General features: G+C 32.2%; 2 protein-coding genes across 3 annotated transcripts in view; one reads left to right on the top strand and one right to left on the bottom strand.

Annotated features, from left to right (window-relative positions):
• LOC107451370 (dimethylglycine dehydrogenase, mitochondrial) overlaps positions 1–3,504 on the bottom strand; it is a 43,822-nt gene extending 40,318 nt beyond the window's left edge. Inside the window, exon 1 of one of the 2 annotated variants that reach the window (XM_043051058.3) lies at positions 3,168–3,504. The gene's annotated coding sequence lies outside the window, so the exon portion shown is untranslated. The remainder of the gene's footprint in view (positions 1–3,167) is intronic. The other variant, XM_087164658.1, reaches the window with a different exon arrangement.
• A 107-nt stretch (positions 3,505–3,611) lies between these two features.
• LOC107451377 (betaine--homocysteine S-methyltransferase 1) lies at positions 3,612–21,427 on the top strand. Its single transcript, XM_016067444.4, has 8 exons — positions 3,612–3,661; positions 6,759–6,897; positions 11,555–11,673; positions 13,861–14,052; positions 16,376–16,523; positions 18,120–18,302; positions 20,555–20,783; positions 21,154–21,427. The coding sequence occupies exons 1-8, from the start codon at positions 3,653–3,655 to the stop codon at positions 21,326–21,328; spliced, it is 1,194 nt and encodes a 397-aa protein (XP_015922930.1). The 5' UTR covers positions 3,612–3,652; the 3' UTR covers positions 21,329–21,427.
• Positions 21,428–22,029: the final 602 nt, after the last annotated feature.

Below are 22,029 nucleotides of genomic sequence, written 5' to 3'. Positions count from 1 at the left end.
AAATTATTCGGATCCTATTTTCCCGATTGCGGCTACCCCCATTACCTCGGAGGTCAGAAATTCTAACCCGTCGAAAAAAAAGGCATGTTTATTCAGAGAAAGTACGCTTTTGTGTCTGATTTCGTAACTTAAAATATCGTCTGCGTAAATATTGTAATAATTAAAATATCGTAATAATTAGTATATTTGAGATCGCTCCCTCGAACCATTAAGATTGAATTCTAGATTGAGAAGATCCGCTCATTCGCTCAAAAGTTATTCAGGGTGGTCCTTTTATTTGCTTGCATCTAACAATAACATGGTATAGCGCAAAAATTTGTCTCGAAGGAAAATATGCATGATTTTAAAGGAAAAATAAAACTCTCTAACATAACGTATTAAAAGAAAATGAAGAGGAGCAATAACTTTTGAAGATAACTTGACAGGTGCCCCCGCACTCCCCTAGATTACATAAGCAGAGTTATCTATCTTATAAATATAATATCAAAAGAATGTCATCTTATCGGTTAGTTAACGTCACAGTTAATGACCCCCTGACTTATAAAGATCGGAATACAGACACACATTATTTATCAGTTTATTTTTTTATTATCAGTTCACTTGCCGCGCTTCATGTGATTTCATAGAAGTTTATTCAACCCCCCAAAATATTTCACAATTTCAATTTTATTTATAACGATAACATAACTTTTACAATTCTTCGCATGATTTTTTTTTATTCCAGATGGATTGTGAAACAAAGACAAAGTTTTGATTTCAAGTCCATGGAAACATTAAAATAAAAGTTTCAGAATTTTCTCGATTCTAATCAGTTGCTAGGAGTAGATACATATAGCACAATCATGATTGTTACCAAGTGTTTACAGCATACAAAATGTACATCATTTTAAGCTATGTAAAATTAGAAATTTGATAGAAATCAGTTAAATAGTTTATGAATAAATTTAAAAAAAATTGTAATCAATCGCAGTTATAGATTTTTCTTTCTTTCTCAGGAACTATTCGCCTGTTTCCGTCCAAAAATTAAAATTTTTATTTGTTTCAAATGATATTAAATTAACAAATATTAAATAAACGTATAATAGCGGAATATTAAATTAAAAAAATTTTTGTTAATTTTGTGCAAAAAGTTTTGACAACTTAAGCAAATAGCTCATGAGACATTATGAGGTTTAAACGTTTTGCATTCTAACCTTACTGACCTTAATATTGGAATACGAATCGCGATGGCTCAGGGGATAGAGCGCTCGCCTTCCAATGTGGTGAATCGGGTTCGAATCCCAGCGATGTCAGGTCGATACGAATTCCGCATCCGGCTTGCACCGAACACAGTGCTGACGTAAAAATATCCTCAGTGGTAGACGAATCTTGGGTTACAGTCCCCTTGCCGTCAGGCTAACCTTTGGAGGTTTTCGTGGTTTTCCTCTCCATGTAACGCAAATGCGGGTGAGTTCCATCAAAAAGTCTTCCACGAAGGTAAATTTATCCCAATGCTTGATCCAGGAGTTCTCTTGTCTTCTGGATTGGGTTCAAAATTACAAGGCTACTGAGTTGAACATTAGCAGTCGTAAATCCGAAAAATTTGGTCTGCTGTTCAACGACGGTAATAAAATAAAAATATTGGAATAACCAGTTTGAAGCTCAGAGGGTCAGTAGTCCGATTCCAATTATCAACCACACTCATTAATTTGTATGTTTAAAGGGCTATGATTGATATTACATTAGTAGGTAAAAAATTTATTCAATGTGTACACTTTTTAATTTTGTGTACAACAATAATCTGCAAATGTGCTAGGAAATATAAGAACTTTAATATTGTGATATATCGACAGAAAAACATTGATATTTCTCATGACAATATTTTTTTTAAAGTAACAAATAAACATTACTTTTACGTTAGCCTATATCTTTATCATCCGGAAAAAAAATATTAATACTTGCTGGAATATCGTATGCGATAGTTATAAATAAGGTGCATACTTGCATATTATCATATTCCATAATTATCGTATTCGATTATCGGGATAGCTCGCGAGATTAGGGTGTACGATATTTAGTGTTACAAATAATTATCGCATTTTATTTTTGACGATAATTCGATTATTTTACACAGTTGTTGCAAATCATAATAATCGCGATGTATCAGGAAATAATTTTTAACATATCACTATCACGATATTTAAATAATATCGACACTGTGAGATATGTCGCCCATTTCTACCCCTTGCGTATCGTATCCGATAATTATCATAATATCGTTAATAATTGGGACATTGTCGTAGTCAATATTTATCGTTGTCACAAATGATCATAATATTGTAAATGTATGTTGATCATTCATCGTGAATCATAGTTATTGAAGGTATATAATGAAATATATTCTGATATATCATTATATGATATTTAAGTAATATCGATCACTCCTGATACAAAGATAAACCGAATATGTTTCGCCCTTAATTATCGTATTCGAGAATTATCGTAATCGATAGCACTTACGATATTATAATATTCAACACATGTAGTTCGCGATAATGATCGCAATAATAAAGTTGTCGATAATTAGCTCCTTATAGATTGTATGACAGCTCATAACTTCTCCGTACTTTTAATATTGAATCGAATGTCGATATTCATCGACATTCGATTTATTCGTCATTCGCGATATTTTGTGAGAAAAGTTTTTAAAATACAGTTATTGCGATATTTAAGTAATACTATTTATCTTATAATTATCGAATTCAATAATTATCGTAATATTCACGATATTATAGTATATTATTGTGCTCAACATTTACCGCTTTCGATAATAATCCTAATATTATGATTGACGATAATTAGCATATGTCCGATACTCATCGTAAATCATTATATTCAAGACATACCGTGATGGTATTAAAATGTTTATATCGTGATATTTAACATCGGCAAATCATGCTACTGGTGTCTAAGGTGTACTAAATGCATGACCATATGGAGAAACTTTGAGCATTCACATAAATATATGCTCATAGGGGGTTCGTCGGCTCTTTTAATCTTGACAATGCAACAGCCTTCACTTTATGAACCCGATTTTTACAAGATCAATGTCAAATTCAAAACGGAGATTCTAAAATAAGGTTCTGAGGGTGCGGAGAAGAAAAAAAAATGTGAAGAGTAACACTTACCTGGAAGGAATAAGAAACGGCGAAAGCTGGGATAGTTTGATAATAACTTAAGATAATAAAAAAAAATAATAAGAAAGTTCCGTTCTTCGCCCTCGGTGTCTTGTGACCTTGAAAAAACATGTGATTGGACTTCGAAAGAAAACAGACAGAGAAGGGGGAAACACAGACGGATTTTATGAAAAATAAGAAAAATAAATTTGTTATCTTGACTGATTTAATCAGAATTTTATCAATCTTTCGATGTTGTAATACATAATGAAATCCAACTATCCTTCATTTTTATTTTTTTAAGCTAAAAAAATATCAATTTTAAAGGAATTTATTTTTTTACGAAAGCAAAAAAGGAGGAGCTATATGACCTCAAACGAGGAATCTCCCCTTATATTTCCTCTCCCCCACCCCCATAATCTTCTCTTATTTATTGGTGCGAACCCTCCGAACTCAATAACAACTGTGACAGACCATAGAAAGCTTCTCCCAGAAACATGACTCCAGTGAGTATAAGTTCTTAATAGAATTTGATAAAAATCGTTTGCTAACTTAGTGTCGCTTGCATTTTATTCATTTTTTGTAAGCATTTAGTTAAATATTTAACACATAAGATGTATAATATTTTTCGAATTTAAAAGAAATCAATTGGAAATTTAATATCATTTATATTTAATCGATTTTTTTGCTAACATTAAACATCAAATTTATAGAATTTAATAGAAATCGTTCATTTTTTCTCTTAAATTTAAACAAAATGCTTAAAACATGAAATTTATAATGTTATTTGAATTAAATAGAAATTTTTTGATACTTTAATATCGCTTGCATTTTTCTTGCTAAAATTCATTAAATATTTAAAATATAAAATTAATAATAACGAAATATTATGGAATTTGAAATTGTAAGAAAAATCTCATTCTTTTATGTTAATTTTATTAATAGTTAAATTTTGAAATTGTTTTATTATTTGCAAATTGCATTTAATCTAAATTCAAGTTAATGATGTTTAATTAGTTTAGCGCTGCTTTAAAATTATTTATGCCCAAACTTGTTATTTTAAGTTTTACTTTAGAAAATGATAGCATTGATTTTTAGGCCCTGTGCTACAATTGGACAAGTTCCTAAAAATTATTTTTTGACTCTGTATAGTTTTCAAATTTCCATTTTTATTTATTTATTTTAATTTAGGCCGCGTTGTTAATGTGACTATTTCTAGCATATACTTAACATTACTGTAGAAAGCTTTTTTTTTTTTTTCTAACCTTGCAGAATTTCAGATTTCATATAAATTTTTTTTATTCTTTCTCTAAACTTAAGAACTTTTTAGTTTTATCAAATAATATTTTATAGTATAATGTTTTTCAAATTTGTTTTATTTATAAATATAAATTTATGCATTATATTTTCATGGAGGATTTATTAAAGTTAATTTCTGGCGGGTTACGAGATATTTAATATTAATAAAAGAAATATTTGAAGTTGACTTTTCACATTGAAAATGATGGATGTGCTTTGGTATTCATTTTATTTTAATAATCGTTTCAATGCAAATTTAATATTATTTATTTCTAATGCATCTTTATTATTTATTTTGATATCATTTAAAAAAAACTAGCAAACATTGGTTTTAAAAAAGTATGTTACTTTTTGAGAAATAAATTATTTTTAACTACCAAGGTATGGGATTTATATGTTCTGGTGTAAAATTTGGAAATTGATTTAATTTTTACATTTTTTTACTAGTGTATAATATAAAGTATGAAACTTAGTTTTGGTATTAACATTTTGAACTTTAATACTATTTTAATGCAAATTTATTTCATTTTAATATTATTTTAAAGACATACACATTTTATCAAACAAATTACTTATTGAGAAAGGAAATATTTTACACTGTAAGTTGCGCAAGATATTTGATACTACGTATGATTTGGAAATTAATTTCATTTTAACATCTTTTTTTCCAGCTTTATAAAGTTTGTAACTTAGCTGTTCGTATTAACCATTATCAGACCATTGCAATCGTCAGTAATACTGTCATGTTTCTCTCTCACAGATCTTCTTCTTATCTAGTAAAGATTTAAAAAACAAAATGTAGAAAAATACTTTTTTTTTTATCTCTCTTACGGAGAAAGTAAACGATCTGTAACTCTCACTTTTTCTCTTATAGAAAGTATAATTGTTTGAGCATTTCTTGTGAGTAAATATGTTAAACTTAATAAGTTGCTGTTGTAAAAAAATTTATTTTCTCTCACTCAAAGAAAAAAAAAACACTTCATTTTTTAAAAAAAAATCTTTTGGAGCTTTTGGAAAATTATTATATAAATTTCTTGTCTAAGGAATTTAATCTTCATACAAATAATATTAACAGTATAAAAGTATGAATTATTATATATTTTGTTATATTTATAATAATTTATTCCAGTATTAATATTTCATTCTATAACAATTCAAAAGTAACAGATAATGCTTTTTGTTTCGCAATTAATTTGCGAATACCGATTTGCCATTTAATACGAGTTTTTTCTTCTTCTCTTTATTGGTATAAAATTGAATTAAAGTTTGTTTTGTTCAGTTAGTGTTTATTTGCGAGAATCAGCCGACTTTTTAGAATGAAATACTCTTCTGTACTCTTCTTCTCTTAGAATGAAATACTCTTGGTTATAAAATTATGAACTTAATTCATTTTCATAACTGCAAGATTGATATGCTTACGTTATACTTGATTTTAAAAAAGAAAAGTTTTCTGAAATGCGATATTATTTATGCGACATGATTCATTAGACTTTGTCCTTGAACTTCGTGGCCTTCGTATTAAATTAGATATTTAGACTACGCTCAGATGACAAACTGAAAAAAAAAAAAAATAAGACTGTCATTTATTTATTTTTGTGTGGATCACTGATCAAAACAAAAAATGCCGAAACAATTTTTGTCACCTAAAGGCAGCTATTATTGTCTTAATAATAGTAACAATCGTAATTAAATAAACTTTTGAGAAAATAATTAAAATAGCATAAATAAATCAGTTAATGGCACTACGAAGTGTTCGAAAAACGGGGACGATTTGAAAAAAATCAGTTTAAGGGAATTGAAAGAAGAAAAAAAAAAAAAAAAAGAAAATAGAAATATTTGGTTCTCTGCAAAGAGAAAAAAGAGGCTATAAAATCAGAAAGTTAAAAAATAAAAAATGTTTTGAAAAATCAGTTTAAGAGAAATAATGGAAGAAAATAAAAAAAACTGCTGTTCGCAGCTATAAACATGGAAAACCTGATTTTTTTAAAAACCAAGGGTTGTTGAGAGAATGTCTTACTTTTATTCGAATCAATCAATAATGAACCATTTGATAAATAAACATAAAAAATAAAAAAAAAAAGAAATCAATTGATTCGCAGATAAGATAAGGACATAAGTTTTCACTATCCCATGTATGAAATAAAAATAATTTAGTAATCAGTGCATCTCGTGGAATGCCGGATAGAAATAAAATAGGTAGAAAGAAAATAATGCTTTAAAATGAAAATATAGTTTCAATAGTTAAAAGAATAGGTAGAAAGAGTGGATGAATAAAAAGTATTTTATTGTTCTCTTGTTTTGTAGGGAAGAAAAGGTTTGTTGGATCGTCTGAAGTCAGGAGTAGTAATTGGTGATGGAGGATTTGTGTTTTCCCTAGAAAAGAGGGGTTACGTGAAAGCCGGACCATGGACACCAGAAGCAGCTGTAGAACATCCAGAAGCTGGTAATGCGCATATTTCTTACACTTCTCATAGATGGCGCTCTGCGCTATTTTTATATTTTTAGCTCAGTATCTATTGATATCGAATTCGAGGAATCTGTTTTCGCAGAAATGTGCAGAGGGGGAGGGGGAGGAATGTTTACAAGAAATTAACCATTCAAGGACAAAGCTATTATTTTTATAATGAAATTAATGAGAGTTTTTAATCTATAAATATTTGATTCAATAATAAAACATATTTTGAAGATAAAACCTTGATTTTTAAACAATTTTAATATTTAAATTTAAGATCAATAAAAAAAAATTTTTTTTTTTAAATTAAAACTATTTTGTTGGAAGAAATAAATACTTTATCATAGATTAATTACCGCTTACATTTACATAAATATTTTAAATATGGATCTAAAATTTTATGAATATATCATTCTCAAATTGGCCCCTTAGTGATTACTATTATTTTTATCAAAGGCTAATCACGGAGCTTGCCCTGTCATTTGCAAATCTCCTGCATTTCATGTTCGTTCCTGTAAGCCAGTATTTCACAAACTTATGACTTTTGTGTATCCTTTATAAATTTTTCGTAACGATGTCTACCACTAATAAAAAAAATTTATTTTTTAAAAATATGTTTATTTTTATTAACATATTTTAGTTATTGACTATTAACTCTGCAAAAAATAGCCAATAGAAAAAAACGTAAATCTTCATGGTTAGCTTTGTTTTTAAAAAATATTTTTTGAAATTTTCGTTTGTTGCAAGATATTTCGCATAAGAACGCGTACCCCCGCTAAACTGTTCCTGTACCCCTAGGGGTACGCGTACCACACTTTGAGAAACATTGCTGTAAGCGGTACTTCAAAACGATGGTGTGCATCATGTCAGAACTTAAAATAAAATCGAAAACAATTGAGAAGAAAATAAAAACTTAGAGGTAGTTCATTGACGCTGTATCCGTGTAACGCAAATGCGGGTTAGTTCCATGAAAAAGTCCTCCACGAAGGCAAATTTTTCCCAACCCTTGATACAGGAGTTCTCTTGTCTTCTGGATTGGGTTCAAAATTACAAGGCTACTGAGTTGAACATTAGTAGTCGTAAACCCAAAAATTGTGTCTGCTGTTCAACGACGGTTATAAAAAAATATTTAAAAAAAACCACATCTGCATCTATAAAATGTATTGAAGAGGAATGATTTACCTCAGAAGCAATAATTTTAAACATAATGTGCTATTTTCAATCAATCAAATAATTGACAGGTATATTGGAAAAAAAAGTAATGTTGACTAGCTATTTTCAATTAAATTCAATTTAAAATTAAATTTTCTCGAGTTTCATGGACTACAATTGACTGTTAAACTAATCGAGACTCATTTCTGGACTTAAACTTATGTCTAAGTAATTATTCATCCGTTTCGTACAATGTGCTTTTAAAGTATAATGCGACTTGATGCATTACTTATTTTTAAAAAGAAGTTTATATTAAATGAATATTAATCTATACATAATAATAAATGCGGCTGTGTGTGTGTCTGTCTGTCTGTAATCACAATATATCGCCCCAGAAGCTTCGCCCAGGCACGAAACTCGGCACATAATTGTGTTTTGACATAATGAAGAAGTACTTTTTTTCTTTTTCAAAAATTTGGATTAGTTATTTAGTTATCAGTCATTTTGTAAGTCTATGCTTTTCGTCTGCTTTTTCGTCTTCAAAGAGCCATATTCAAAAAACTATTAAAAATGCATATACTTTTCCCCACTCTTATAAATGTATGCTAATGCGAACCTCACAATTGAAATATTAATTTTCGACAACTTAAACCAATAATATACGAAGGAATTAATAATTTAATTGTAAAGTTCGCATTAGTTTACATTTATTAAAGTGGAGAAAAGTTTAACTTCTGTATTAAAAATGTGGCAACATATTCGATACGTAAATAGAACGCTTCGCTTTGATATATTTGTCGCTGCTCATAATTGTTATAATAAGTTTTTCTTCTTCTTTCCACGCTCTATTTTTTTTTTCTTAAGCGAAGACGATAATTTTTATAGCGATATTGTAGTACTTTGTACAACTAAAAATTCTTTTCACAACACTTTAAAAATATTTACTTTATTTTCTTTATATATACAGAGAACAGTCGGCAAAGAATTCGATTAGGTTGAAAAACATTTCGCTAAAAAGGAACGAATTCCAAAAGAAAAAATAAACAACTTAAAGAATAAAAATGCTGATGCCAGCCAATTTTTTGAAAGTTAACTTAGAAATAACAAACCAAACGATGTTAAATAACAAACCAAACGATGTTAACAAAATGACGTAGAAAGCGCAACTAGATCAAAATTATACAAGCACAACTAGATCAAATTATAATACCTGAGTGCTTGACGTAACAGATATAGAAATAGAATTTGATACTATAAAAAATTATATAGAAATAGAAATTGATACCATAAAAAATTTATTCGTTTTCGTGTTCTTTTCATGTATTTAGCATTTTAGTTTTTTTTTCTTAAGCGTTGTAGCTATATAATTTCAAACATCCTCAAGAGCTATAACACATCTGCAGCAGAACTGGATATGAAGACAAAATTGCTGGACAGGAACACTTTAATTGTCCACTAATCTTCAGATTTCCGGCTATGTTTTAAAAAACTTTATTTGTGAAAACCTTTAGCTTGGCGAACAGCTGGGCGCCTTTGGCGGCTAGTACATAAATAAAAAATATTTATTTAAGATATTTATTTTTGTTGTGAGTGCAAATACCTATTTTTTTCAAAATAAATAAATAAATAATTTAAAAAATTATCTTTGCAGTATCATTTTATTAAAAAAAAAATCGTTTTTAGCGTTAGTTTGCTCAATTTTTTATGCTCCTTTTTTACTCAACCTCAGACTTTTTTTGATAATTCTAAATATAAGTAATGTGTACGTATATAATAAATGTAAGTAATATGTAAGCATATAATTTTGATAATTACATACTTACAATAAGATGTGTTCGCTTGTGTACGATCGTTGTGGGCGATTATGTGTTCATTTTTGTAGTAATTGCTTAAATATTGTTGATGGTGCTCTCATTTTTACTGTGATTATCATGAGCTTAAATATGTCTGATAGTTCACTTACTTTTACGGTGGGTTACTTAAATATTGCTGTTGGTGCTCTTACTTTTACGTGATTGCTGAAATATTGCTGATGCCTCGCTTATTTTTACATTGATGGTTTAAATACTGCTGGTGCTATCCTTATTTTAACAGCATTGCTTAAATAGGTAGTGCACTTTCCTTTAATAGTAATTGTTTAGATAATACGCTAATTTTTACAATGATTACTTATTTCTGATGGCGTCTTACTTTTACTGTGATTACGTAACAATTGCTGATAATGTGCTTTCTTTTACTGTAATTGCTTAAATTAGATACCTGTTACAGCCGAGGTCGCCAAAGTGGTCTATATAGACCCCAAGGGTCTATTTAACAAAAGCAGGGGTCGATCTGAGACAGGGGGGCGAATGGGGGTCGATCCGAATCGGAAGGGTCAATTGTGGGTCGACAAAAGAAACAGTTCTCAATCCGCAAATCACACATACCTAATTAAGTATGTAAAATTTGTTAATTTTTTTTATAATTGACTCAATATCAGTTTCTTTATAAAACATAAATTAATAAACGTATATTTATTGGGGTGAAACAAGTATGTACGTACCACCGCGCAGTGGCACGAACTCAGTGCAGTTTATAAGTCATATGCATCTATGCTCTTGTCCAAATGTCACGTGTGACGAGCATTGACGTTACAAATGCAAATATCATACGCAGTTTCAACTATCTTTGCAAACTGTGTTGAATATTTGCTGTGTCATTATTAAAACTTTTATAGTTTTGGATAATTAGTTATTGTTTCGATAAAACCATTCGTTTGGTTTAGATATCAATTTTAATTTTCAATGCACAAAAAAGAAGGTAAGCATTAATGATATGGATTAGTACAGCCCGCGACAAAACTATAGCACACTTTGTATTTTTTTACGAAAATTACAAAATTGACTAATTTTGACGAAAATTAAAATTGACCAATTTTGAACCCAATATAGCGAACCTTTCAAAAAAACACCAGGCCCACCCATCTTATTGATCAAGAAGCAGTAAATCTTTAGTTACTTTACTTATTATATCTACTTATGCATTTACTTATTATTTAATAATAAGGTATTTAAATTTCAATATTAATATTATTTTTCATAAAACTATTGTTACATAATGTACTATTACTTTAATAAATGTTTAAAATCATAAAATAAATGTACAAGCATAGTATCTAATAGAGTTTTATTTTAATTAACAGAAAATTACTTTTGCGAAGTTCGATGGAGATTTCGAAAAATTATATAAAGGTCGATAATCAAAAAAGTTTGGCGACCCCTGTGTTACTGTGATTGTTTGGATATTACTAATGGTGAACTAATTTTTACAATGATTACTTAAATATTGATGATGGTGCGTTTATTTTTACTGCGATTTCTTAAATATTGTTAATGATAAATGTGTGCGTACTCTCATTGTAAGTGCTAAAAAAATATGTGAAGTATATTTCTTAAGCTTTTTAAAAATAACGGGTATTCAATAACAGTCGTAATAAAAAGAACGGGTATTATTTCAGTGAAGAGTCTCCACCGTGAGTTCTTGAGAGCGGGATCTGATGTGATGCAGGCTTTTACTTTTTATGCAAGTGACGACAAACTCATCAACAGAGGTAATGAAGCTGGAAAGAAATTCACCGTGAGTAATTTTTTTTAAAAAATTTTCTTTCTTTTTTTGTAACTGCATCAGTATTTTTCTTAAAGTGTTGTTGCATTAAATGATTTATCATGTGATATTTACATTTTTTTTTGTATGAATCGGGTTGTAATTAAAGAGAATCAAGTTATTATTAATTTCCGACATTTTCTAAGTAACGCGATATATATATACACTCAAGAGCCAAAACATTATGACCACCTCTTAATAACGAGTTGGCCCACCTTTAACCCGCAACACAGCTGCAACCCGCCTTGGCATGGATGCCACAAGTCCTTGGTAGATGACTGGAGACAGATTGTACCAGATGTTAAAGCAACGGTCACGCAAATCCGAGATATTGCGACTTAGTGGTCTTTGAACTCTGAGCTGCCGTTCCATGACAACCCAAATGTGTACTATCGGATTGAGATCCGGTGAGTTAGGCGGCCAGGACATTAACTGGAATTCAGCATCATGTTCCGGGAACCACTCCAACACAATTTGAGCCTTGTGACACTGGGCGCTGTCCTGTTGGAAAATTCCATTTCCAGCTGGAAAAACAGAGGCCATGTAAGGGTGCAACTGGTCAGCAATGATGTTCAGATACCCTGTAGCATTCATGGTCTGCTCTACCACAACCACGGGTCCCAGAGACGCCCAAGAGAAAGTCCCCTAAAGCATAATACCACCACCAGCGACCTGTGTATGACCTACTGTGCATTGAGAGAGCAACTGTTCGCCTGGCAGACGACGTATCCTGACACGGCCATCGGCGTGATGAATAACAAACCGTGATTCATCTGACCAGGCAACACTCTCCCATTGATCCATGGACCAGTCGCGATGTTCCCGGGCCCAGCGCAGGCGTAGTTGGCGATGACGCTTGGTCAGCAAAGGGGCACGAGTGGGACTTTTATTGCGTAGCCCCATATCCAATAGTGTCCACTGAACATTGTGCTCTGATACTATTCTACTTGACCCTGCACTGTTTTGGGCTGTCAGCTGAGCCACTGTCTTTCTCCGGTTTTGCTTCACCAAGCGAAACAATCTCCGACGACCTCTTTCTTTGATAGCGTGTGGACGTCCAACACTATGTCGTCTACTGCTGGTTTCACCGTCATTCATCCACTTTGCATAAGTACTAACAACTGTAGATCGCGAACAACCCACGAGTCGTGCAGTTTCGGAAATACTTGTTCCGAGCTTTCGAGCCATTACAATCTGCCCTCTGTCAAAGTCGCTTAGATCCACAGCCTTTCCCATCACACACAGAAGTATTAAGTGAAAGAATGATTCTTCAAACTCTCCAGCAACAGTTAAATATCACTTCCACCTGATCACGTGCCTTCCACGTCATCCAGGAAAGTTCATTGCGAAATGAGGGGGTGGTCATAATGTTTTGGCTCTTTAGTGTATATATATATATATTATGGGGATAGTAGTTATCGACAATGTTAACCTTCCTGTCTGAAAAGGTCATAGCATAGCATCATAGCATCGAGTTAACGTGTCTTATATACTAGTAAATTGGAATTGTATTTTTGTAGTGGTAGACACACTACAGTACTCCCCAACCAGAATTATAGCTGTGATAGAATTCGATGAACAGTTACCACTGGTTGAGTCATTGCTGTTTGTGAAAATCCGGGAGAGCTGTATTAAGATCACCGTACTTTTGAATGCTGATCGTGAGAGCTGTATTAAGTTCACGGTCGTTGTTGCTCCTGTGTTGCTATTACCAGTCGAGCGTATGCAAGCCGACATGTGATCGAGACTGAGTAGCAACAGCACGAGGAGGTGGATAATGTCGCAGTCACAAATAGCAGCACAAATAGCAAGTACGCGTGTTCATATCATGTCCGAAGGTCACCAATGTGGGGATAGTAGTTATCGACATAGTCAACCTTCATATATGAAAAGGTACTTCATCTTGGCATCGAGTTAACACGTCTTATACACTAGCAAATTGGAATTGTATTTTTGTAGTGGTAGACACACTACACACACACATATATATATATATATATATATATATATATATATATATATATATATATATATATATATATATATATATATATATATATATATATATATATATATATATATATATATATATATACTCATTTTTTTCTGAACAACATCTCTTCATATATTTCCTCTAATGTGGGTTGAATTGTGTTTCAGGGTGCAGAAATTAATGATGCTGCCTGCAAGTTAGCTAGAGATGTTGCCAATGAGGGTGATGCCCTTGTAGGTGGCGGAATTTCACAAACTCCCGCTTACCTCAGTGGCAAAGGTAAACAAAATGTACAGGCTGAATTCAGAAAGCAAGTCAAAGTGTTTGTTCAAAATGATGTGGATTTCCTAATTTGCGAAGTAAGAACTATTTAAACTTTTTTTTTTTTAAAAAAAAGATGAAATAAATTTTTGTGTCTCTCAAATATGACCGACGATTTTAAAAACCAAAAAAAGAAAAACGGAATGAAATAATTGTGTAGGGTTTGCGTTCAGCTAAATTTTGAGTCATCAAAATTTCAAAATGACTTACTAAGTTTGTTACCAGATGGCGCTGTTGATTAGAAAAATTCTAAAATAATGTTTTATAACGCAAACTATTTCAAATGAAATATTTGCACCGGAAGACTTTGTTCATCATCCTAATTTTGAAACTTGTTTTAAAAAATTTCAGGTTTTTCAAGCAAAACTCCGCAAAGTGTACATTTCTCTTCCTTTTTTGCTTTTTTCTTAATTTATGTTTAAAATCATTGGTCAAATTTGGAATATTTGCATTAAATCAGTCAGACTAATAAAATGTCTTTAAAATGTCACTATATACTCAATATTCACAAATATGAAACTTTTAAAAAAAATTCTAACGACTTAAAAATTAAGATATTCCAGTTGAAAATTATATTATGAAACATCTTATTACATTCTACGAATAAAGAAGATAAATTGGTGATAGCTCAGTTTTTGAGCTGTCACGATATATTTTAAGCTGTCATAATAGTATTAAGTTCAGAAAATTTTTGTCCACTAAAACTTATTATCGAGTAAGTTTGTCATTGAACTCTAATCCTATAGAAATTCAACTCTTATTTCAACTCGATTCAAAAACCCATTTCTATGAGATTTTGATATTTTTTTAACTTTTATGGATTTAAAATGTAAAGCAACAGAAATTATTAATACCCTCAATTCTGATTTTTTTTTTAAAAATATTAAATTCTGAAATTTTTGCTATGCTTAGATAATTATTATGTATCCATTAAAAGTATAAAAATGGAATTAAACAAAAATGGAGACCAAAATTTAAATACAATAAGTCAAAATAGAAAAACGCCAAAATCAGCTAAGGCTCCAGCATGTTAGCAAGGCAGTGTGCCCCCTGAAGAAGTGCTGTTTTTACTGACATGCTTATTTTCAAAATTTTGTTTGGTTTTATTTAAGTTCTCATGTATTTATTTAAATTATTTATTTATTTATTTATTGCCTAAAGGACTATTCAAATATTATGTAAGCTCATATTTTGTGATTTTGTATCAACCACCATGTCTGCAGAAATAGATAAATCGAAACCTTATCTCCTATGCTTACGTTAATTTTTTTTCTTTATTTATTTAGGGTATTTATTTATTGTTATTCAAACATATGCAGGCCTATGTGCACATTACAAAGTACGGTTTATCGGCTCTAGCAGGGCCCGACTAAGGTGAACTTGAACTACTGGGCCTAAACTTGGTTTAGCGCTCCCTTTTGAAAAGTGTTGTTTTTCTTTAAAAATAAGTCGAATTTTGATTACATCATTCCTATAGATGAAGAAACTGAGAGATTCTGTTTATTAAAGTAATTAGTAATAAATCAAATTAATAATATCTTTTACAAAACGTACAAGCATTAATTTGAAATATTGATAATACAGTCAATATTAATAACAGGCATTGAGTGTCGGCCAAGGAGGCCCCTATTTTTGTCTAAAAAGGGTGTTTAGTGTTGTATGTAAATGTTACCGGCAAAGTATGAAACGCCGGCATTCTATAGAATGCTTAGGCATTGTATATAATGCTGGATGGTTTTGGACAAGGTATGAAATATGAGAAGTATTACATACATTCCCAAGTCATTGTATATAATACCGAGGCATTCTATGGAATGACAAATGCTATTTAGGCAAAGTATGGAAAAAAACGTCCTGATGAGGTTATTATGTAAATGATGTGCATTTCTTAAAAATAAAAATATTATTCTGAAAAAAATTATGAGAGTGCCTTTAAAAAAATATTATTCAAAATGCGCAAACAAAAACGGAAGTTGTGCAAAGCATAACTCATGCATTTCTTATTAAGGGAAACAAGATTTTCAGATAAAAAAATAAGAAATTAAATTACTTGTTGCAACATGGCAGGCTTGAATGACATTTTGAATTACCTAACACAATTGATATTCTAAACGAATCGGAGATGTATTTTATACTTTGCCGTTTTCTCATTTGGCATTCTATAGAATGACTAGGAAATGTGTGATATATAAATCGTTTCATGCATTGCCGGCTAGTTTTAGGCATTATAAACAATTCCTAGGCATTCTATAGAATGCCGGATTTCAAACTTTGCCGGTAACATATACTCGTATATTATAAAGCAACAAATAAATAATTATAAATGAGCTTGGGTGGTTATGAGTTTTTCTTTTCCCACAGTACTTTGAGCACATTGAAGAAATGGAGTGGGCAATTGAAGTGTGCAAAGAGAGCAGCCTTCCCGTAGCTGCCACAATGTGTATTGGTAAAGAAGGAGACATGCATGGTGTGGATGCAGGCACATGTGCTGTCAGAATGGCCAAAGCTGGTAATTTTTTCTTTTTTGACGAGAAAACCTTATTTCTGAAAAAAAATTTGTTTTGAGGCACGCAAGTTTTTTAACTTGTTAGATAATAAAAAGACTGCTGAAACAGATTGTTAAAGACTTTGAAAATTTCTATCTGGGGATAGAATGCTTCGTAACGACCCATATTTTTCGAATCCTTCTCTAAAACGAAGACAAAAAAATATACACATTAGAGGTTGCCAACTAATATTAAAAGAGCAAGAAACTATGGATGGCTTTTTTTTATAATCGTCGTAAAACAGCCAACCGAAATTTTCAGTTTCTTATGTTCAACTCCGTAACCTTGTAATTTTGAGCCCCTCCCGGATCAAGTATTGGAAAAATTTGCCTTCATGGAGGATTTCTTGATAAAACTAACCCGCATTTGCTTTACATGGTGAGGACAACAACGAAAACCTTCCATGGTTATGATCTGTCTACCCCCTGGTACAACCATATTTTAACTATCCCAAATCAGCCCAGGTTTAAGGTAGTTGCTCTCTTTAGACTGTCCTAATTCAAGCTCTGTCGCCTTGGGGAGGACATGGACCTGCCATATTTCCGTCTGTCCTGCGCTCATCTCCACTACTGTGTGTCGACGCTACTGGAAGACTAGGGCCCGTATGGGCTAAGCATGTCACTATGCATTCTATTCCATTTATCTCTTTTTGCCTTGTTTTTCTTGTTATTTTATCCTTTTTGTTCTTTTAAATTGGCCTGCCATTGGAAATAAAATAAAAAAATGATCCGTCTGCCACCGAGGATATTTTTACGTCAGCACTATGGTCGGTGCAAGCCGCCGGATGCGGAATTCGAATCAAACAGCCATCGCCGGGATTCGAACCCGGTTCACCTCATTGGGAGGCGAGTGCTCTATCCCCTGAGCCACCACGGCATCAGCTATGGATGATTGGCCGTCCAAAGCTAAGCGCTGATGGCTGTATGGGTTAAAATGCGCCGCAAGTCTTCTACTTTTTTTTTGGTATTAATAAATATGAGCAAACTCTTTTTTCATGTGGGAGTTTTTAATGTTTAGACCGCTCTTTGTGAACGAGTATAAATGGATAAAAGCTCTTTTATGAAGGGTCTGTGGTCACATAATATGGTATTTTTTTAAAAATTGCTGTGGTTATGCACCTAGGCTTTGCGAATTCTGAAAATGGCACAAATCGACAATGCTAAGAATAACCACCGTTTTTAGAAAATGAACTAATTTTTTTAATATCTGAAAAGTTACTAGAAAGCTTCATTACCTGGGCTCATTAAAAATGAGCGAATAGAGAGAATTATTCGTAGATTTTGATTATTTTCATCTGGGAACAAATCTCTCAAAATTAGTGATTTTTTAAAAAATTAAATAACATTTAGACAATTTAAATTATTTGCTCTTTTTTATGACGAGGTGGTATAATATATAGCGCAAAAATACAGCTTTGCAAGGTTCTTAAACTGTTGCTGCTTAATATTACCTGGCGACACAACTTTGAAAATCACTCTTACAAATAAGCATTGTATTTCTTCTTGGTAGTTGTAAAATTCAAGGCAGAAAGATAAGAAAATATTTCTCTTTTTTTTCAGGAGCGGACGTAGTAGGCTTAAACTGTCACTATGGCCCCTATGAAATGCTGGAAGCCATTGCAGTGATGAAGAAAGCCTTGGATGCAGCTGGGCTTAAGCCTTATCTTATGACTCAACCTCTTGCCTATCACACTCCAGATGCTGGAAGACAAGGGTTCATAGATTTACCTGAATTTCCTTTTGGTAAGTATACATTCGATCTTTCTATGAATAAATTCTAACTAACTAATAACTTTAACTAACTGTGGGGAATCTACAATGCCAAACTTCATCTATCAAAAACTAACTCAAGATTGAATTCCAGTTAGCGTATCTTATATATTAGTGAATTGATATTTAAGAATCGTAGTGGCCACAATACTCCCCCACCAGAATTATTGTCAGGGATAAAATTCATTGAACGGATACCACTAGTTGCCGTATTTGCGAAAGACCGGGAGAGCTGTGTTAAGTTCACAGGATTGAATACTTGTGATGACAGCTGTATTAGGTTCATGTTTGTGTGCGCGTGGTCTCACCTGTGTTGCTATTAGCAGCCGAGTGTGTGCAGAATCCCGTTGTGTGTAAATGAAACTGAGAAGCAACAGCGAGTGGAGGACGGTGGCTCAGTCACACAGTCAACTTATCAACGTATACCATTAATCGGAGTAGGCTTGTTTGCAGCGCGTCAGCAGGTGACCAAAGTGGAGGGAGTTAAAATCGACAATGACAATAACCTTCAACTATCAAAAGGTACCTCGAAAATGAAACGAGTTAGCGTCTTATATACTAGTGAGTTGATTTTTAATAATCGTATTAGCAGTTACATCACACTTACTAAATAAAGTGTAACTTTCAGTTGGCGTCATTTATACTATTGATATCGAGATAATAGATTGTCTTTTGTGTTCAGTCATAAGATAAGTAATAATTAAAAACTGAAGGTAGTAGGTTTGATACTGACATCCGATCAAAGTTTTTTTGTTTAAACGCATAAGGATACAAATTAAATCTGTTAGTATATTATAGAAATTAAGAAATAGAATACCAAACTGATGCACTGCCCACATCGTTGTTGAGGACATCCAATCTGATGTTGATATGGTTACAGGTAACTTTCAACCGTGCATCAGTTGATCAGTTAGTAACCTTTCCAGCAATGAGAACAAATGGGTAAAATTCACCATAATTTTTAGCAACTAGGTAATGTAAATAATTGTTGAAGACCTGAAATTCTGATTTTTAGTTCAGTTCATTACAAATAACGGTCTATAAAATCTTGTAAAATTGTAGAATAGATAGAACAAATCAGAGAAAAACTATTCAAAGATACACCAAGGTTGGTGTATTTTCGAACCCGCTACCTCCACGCTTCTGAATATTTGTCGGAAAGGCAATTCGTTTCAGCCATGGAGGCTCCAAACTAAATGGTATCTAAAGGACGATTGATACGTGCTCTGCCACTATTAAAATTTAACTGAATAATTTATGCTGAAATAATAAATCATTTAAATTTATTATTTTCTGAGAACAATTTTAGATTGTTGTTGTTGGTTGTTGTTAATTTACGTCGCACTAGAGCTGCACAATGGGCTATTGGCGACGGTCTGGGAAACATCCCGGAGGATGATCCGAAGACATGCCATCACAATTTTGATCCTCTGCGGAGGGGATGGCACCCCCGCTTCGGTAGCCCGACGACCTGCGCGCGAAGTCGAGCACTTTACGGTAGCACAGTTTAACGAGGACCCATACCGCACACCCTCGGTCCCTACGCAGACTGATCCAAGTGGTCACCCACCCGCACACTGACCGCAGCCGGTGATGCTTGACTTTGGTGATCTGCTGGGAACCGTGTCTTAACGATCAGTTCACTGCGGGACATTTATGAAGTGGAATTTCAGATATAATGGAAACAGAACTAATTAGAAAACAGATTGAAAAAAATATATATCGGGCTTTCCACAAATGATATGTTTTAAAATAATGAAAGAAAAGCGGAAAGGGATAAAAATGTTTTGTTTACTGCGCCATGTTTATGAAACCAGAGGATTCTTTCTTATAAAATTTGAAAATTAATAGAAAAATTTGTCAATAAATGTTAACGCTAACCCAGAAAAAATTTCAAACAATGTGTCCGTATATTTGTTGTAACAACGTGGAGTAGTCTAAAGTCAAAATTAGCAGACATTATGACAAACATTAACATTGTTTTATAGTTTTCGAAGTTAGCAGCTCCATCTATTTACGACATTTTGTACTAATTTTGAAATTTGGTCTGAATGAATAACTCGTTTGCTAAACAGTTATGCAGCAAACAGTACATCTATATATCTTTCTGTTTTTTTTTAAATTAATTTTTATCGGCTATTTTTGGAAAAAAATATTATTATAAAATTGAGTTTTGTGTTTTAACGAACTTGTAAACATGTGGGTTAACCATTTTATTTTTGCAGCATTGGAACCCAGGATCTGTACTCGCTGGGACATGCAAAGTTATGCTAGGCAGGCATATGAACTTGGTGTCAGGTACATTGGCGGCTGTTGTGGCGTCGAATCATACCATATAAGGGCAGTTTCGGAAGAACTCGCCAAGGAAAGGGGCAAGAGCCCTAAATCATCTGAAAAACACGAACCTTGGGGAGAAGGGCTCAAAATGCATACCAAACCCTGGGTCAGAGCAAGGTGAGTGATTATACCTTATATACATTTGTCTCTACACTGTTTCAAATTTCAGACCATGATACTGTTCAAATAAAATATTTTTAGCTATATTATCGTTCAAATTTGCTGCATCCTTGGTATTCGTGCTAAATCACAACATATAATCGTACGTCTTAGATTCGATTGAACGATATCACGATTAAACTAGAAAGTAAAAACAATAAAGCTGTATAGTATCACCTGATAAGTATAATTTTGCGTAGAATATAATAATATGAACTGTATGTACTTGACCGAGTGCGTTACTTCTTGAAAGCGCAAAATATCTCTAATCTGTATTGCTCGTAATCATATTGAAAAATGCTAATCCTCTGAATTTCTTTCATGGTAGAGCCCGCAGAGATTACTGGGAAAATCTGAAGCCTGCAACAGGACGTCCATATTGCACTGCCTTCTCTTGCCCGGATAACTGGGGTGTAACGGCCGGATCTGAAGATCTGAAACAAAAAGCAGAATCCACCAGTGCAGAGGAACTGCAAAAAGTATTCCAGAAGAGTAAAAAATGAAGTCACAATGCATACTTTTTACTACACCTTTTTATGTGCTTATAATAAGTAAAATGAATTTTTCGTATTTTTGTAATAAAATTTTAACACTTACTTGAAGTGCTTGTTGTTTTTTCGACTTTTTTGTGTGAATGTTTTGTCTGATTTTCAGATTTGAGTTCTACTTTTGTACCTTAAATCAGTACTATCAATGCATTTACAGGGTATCTGCGCACTTCTAAAGTCATGAATTTCGGTATTGAATAAAAATTTGTCATGAAATGTCGTAATTTTTTTTTTAAAAAAATCATCTGAAATGTCTAAATTTTAATCTAATTTTTCTAAAATCTAATTTTTAAAACGGAATCCCCCCCAATTTCTTGGTGTTCCGAATATCTGAATTTGTAACAAAATCCCCACTCACAGTCATATTTTAGGAAAGTATAAAATGTTTTTACCATGTGCTTTAAAAATTATGGTGTTCTTTCAGAAAATGAAAGAAAAAACATCATTTCTTCTAGAACGATTTATCTTTTACAATTTTGTGATTTCAGAATTTTTGTTATTACTTATTTTTGGAGAATTTTTTTATTCCGAAATGAGAACAGAAAAATCAGGAGTATTTCGTTCTTTTCTGATGAACAAGAAAAGAATCTTTAGAATATTATTCTGCAGAAAAAAGTGTAAAAAATTTTTGATTTATTTTTTTCCCAGCTATTTTA

This window comes from Parasteatoda tepidariorum, chromosome 5 (genome assembly GCF_982258835.1).
Source record: "Parasteatoda tepidariorum strain Cologne lab strain chromosome 5, Ptep-v5.0, whole genome shotgun sequence".
NCBI classification, from domain to species: Eukaryota; Metazoa; Arthropoda; class Arachnida; order Araneae; family Theridiidae; genus Parasteatoda; species Parasteatoda tepidariorum.
This window is presented reverse-complemented; position numbering and strand designations above follow the sequence as displayed.

Excerpts from the sequence above, each read along its gene's own strand:
- LOC107451377 (XM_016067444.4), top strand. Across the intron at positions 14,053-16,375 it reads TGGATTTCCTAATTTGCGAA|TACTTTGAGCACATTGAAGA; the intron begins GTAAGAACTATT and ends CTTTTCCCACAG. Across the intron at positions 18,303-20,554 it reads TTTACCTGAATTTCCTTTTG|CATTGGAACCCAGGATCTGT; the intron begins GTAAGTATACAT and ends TTATTTTTGCAG.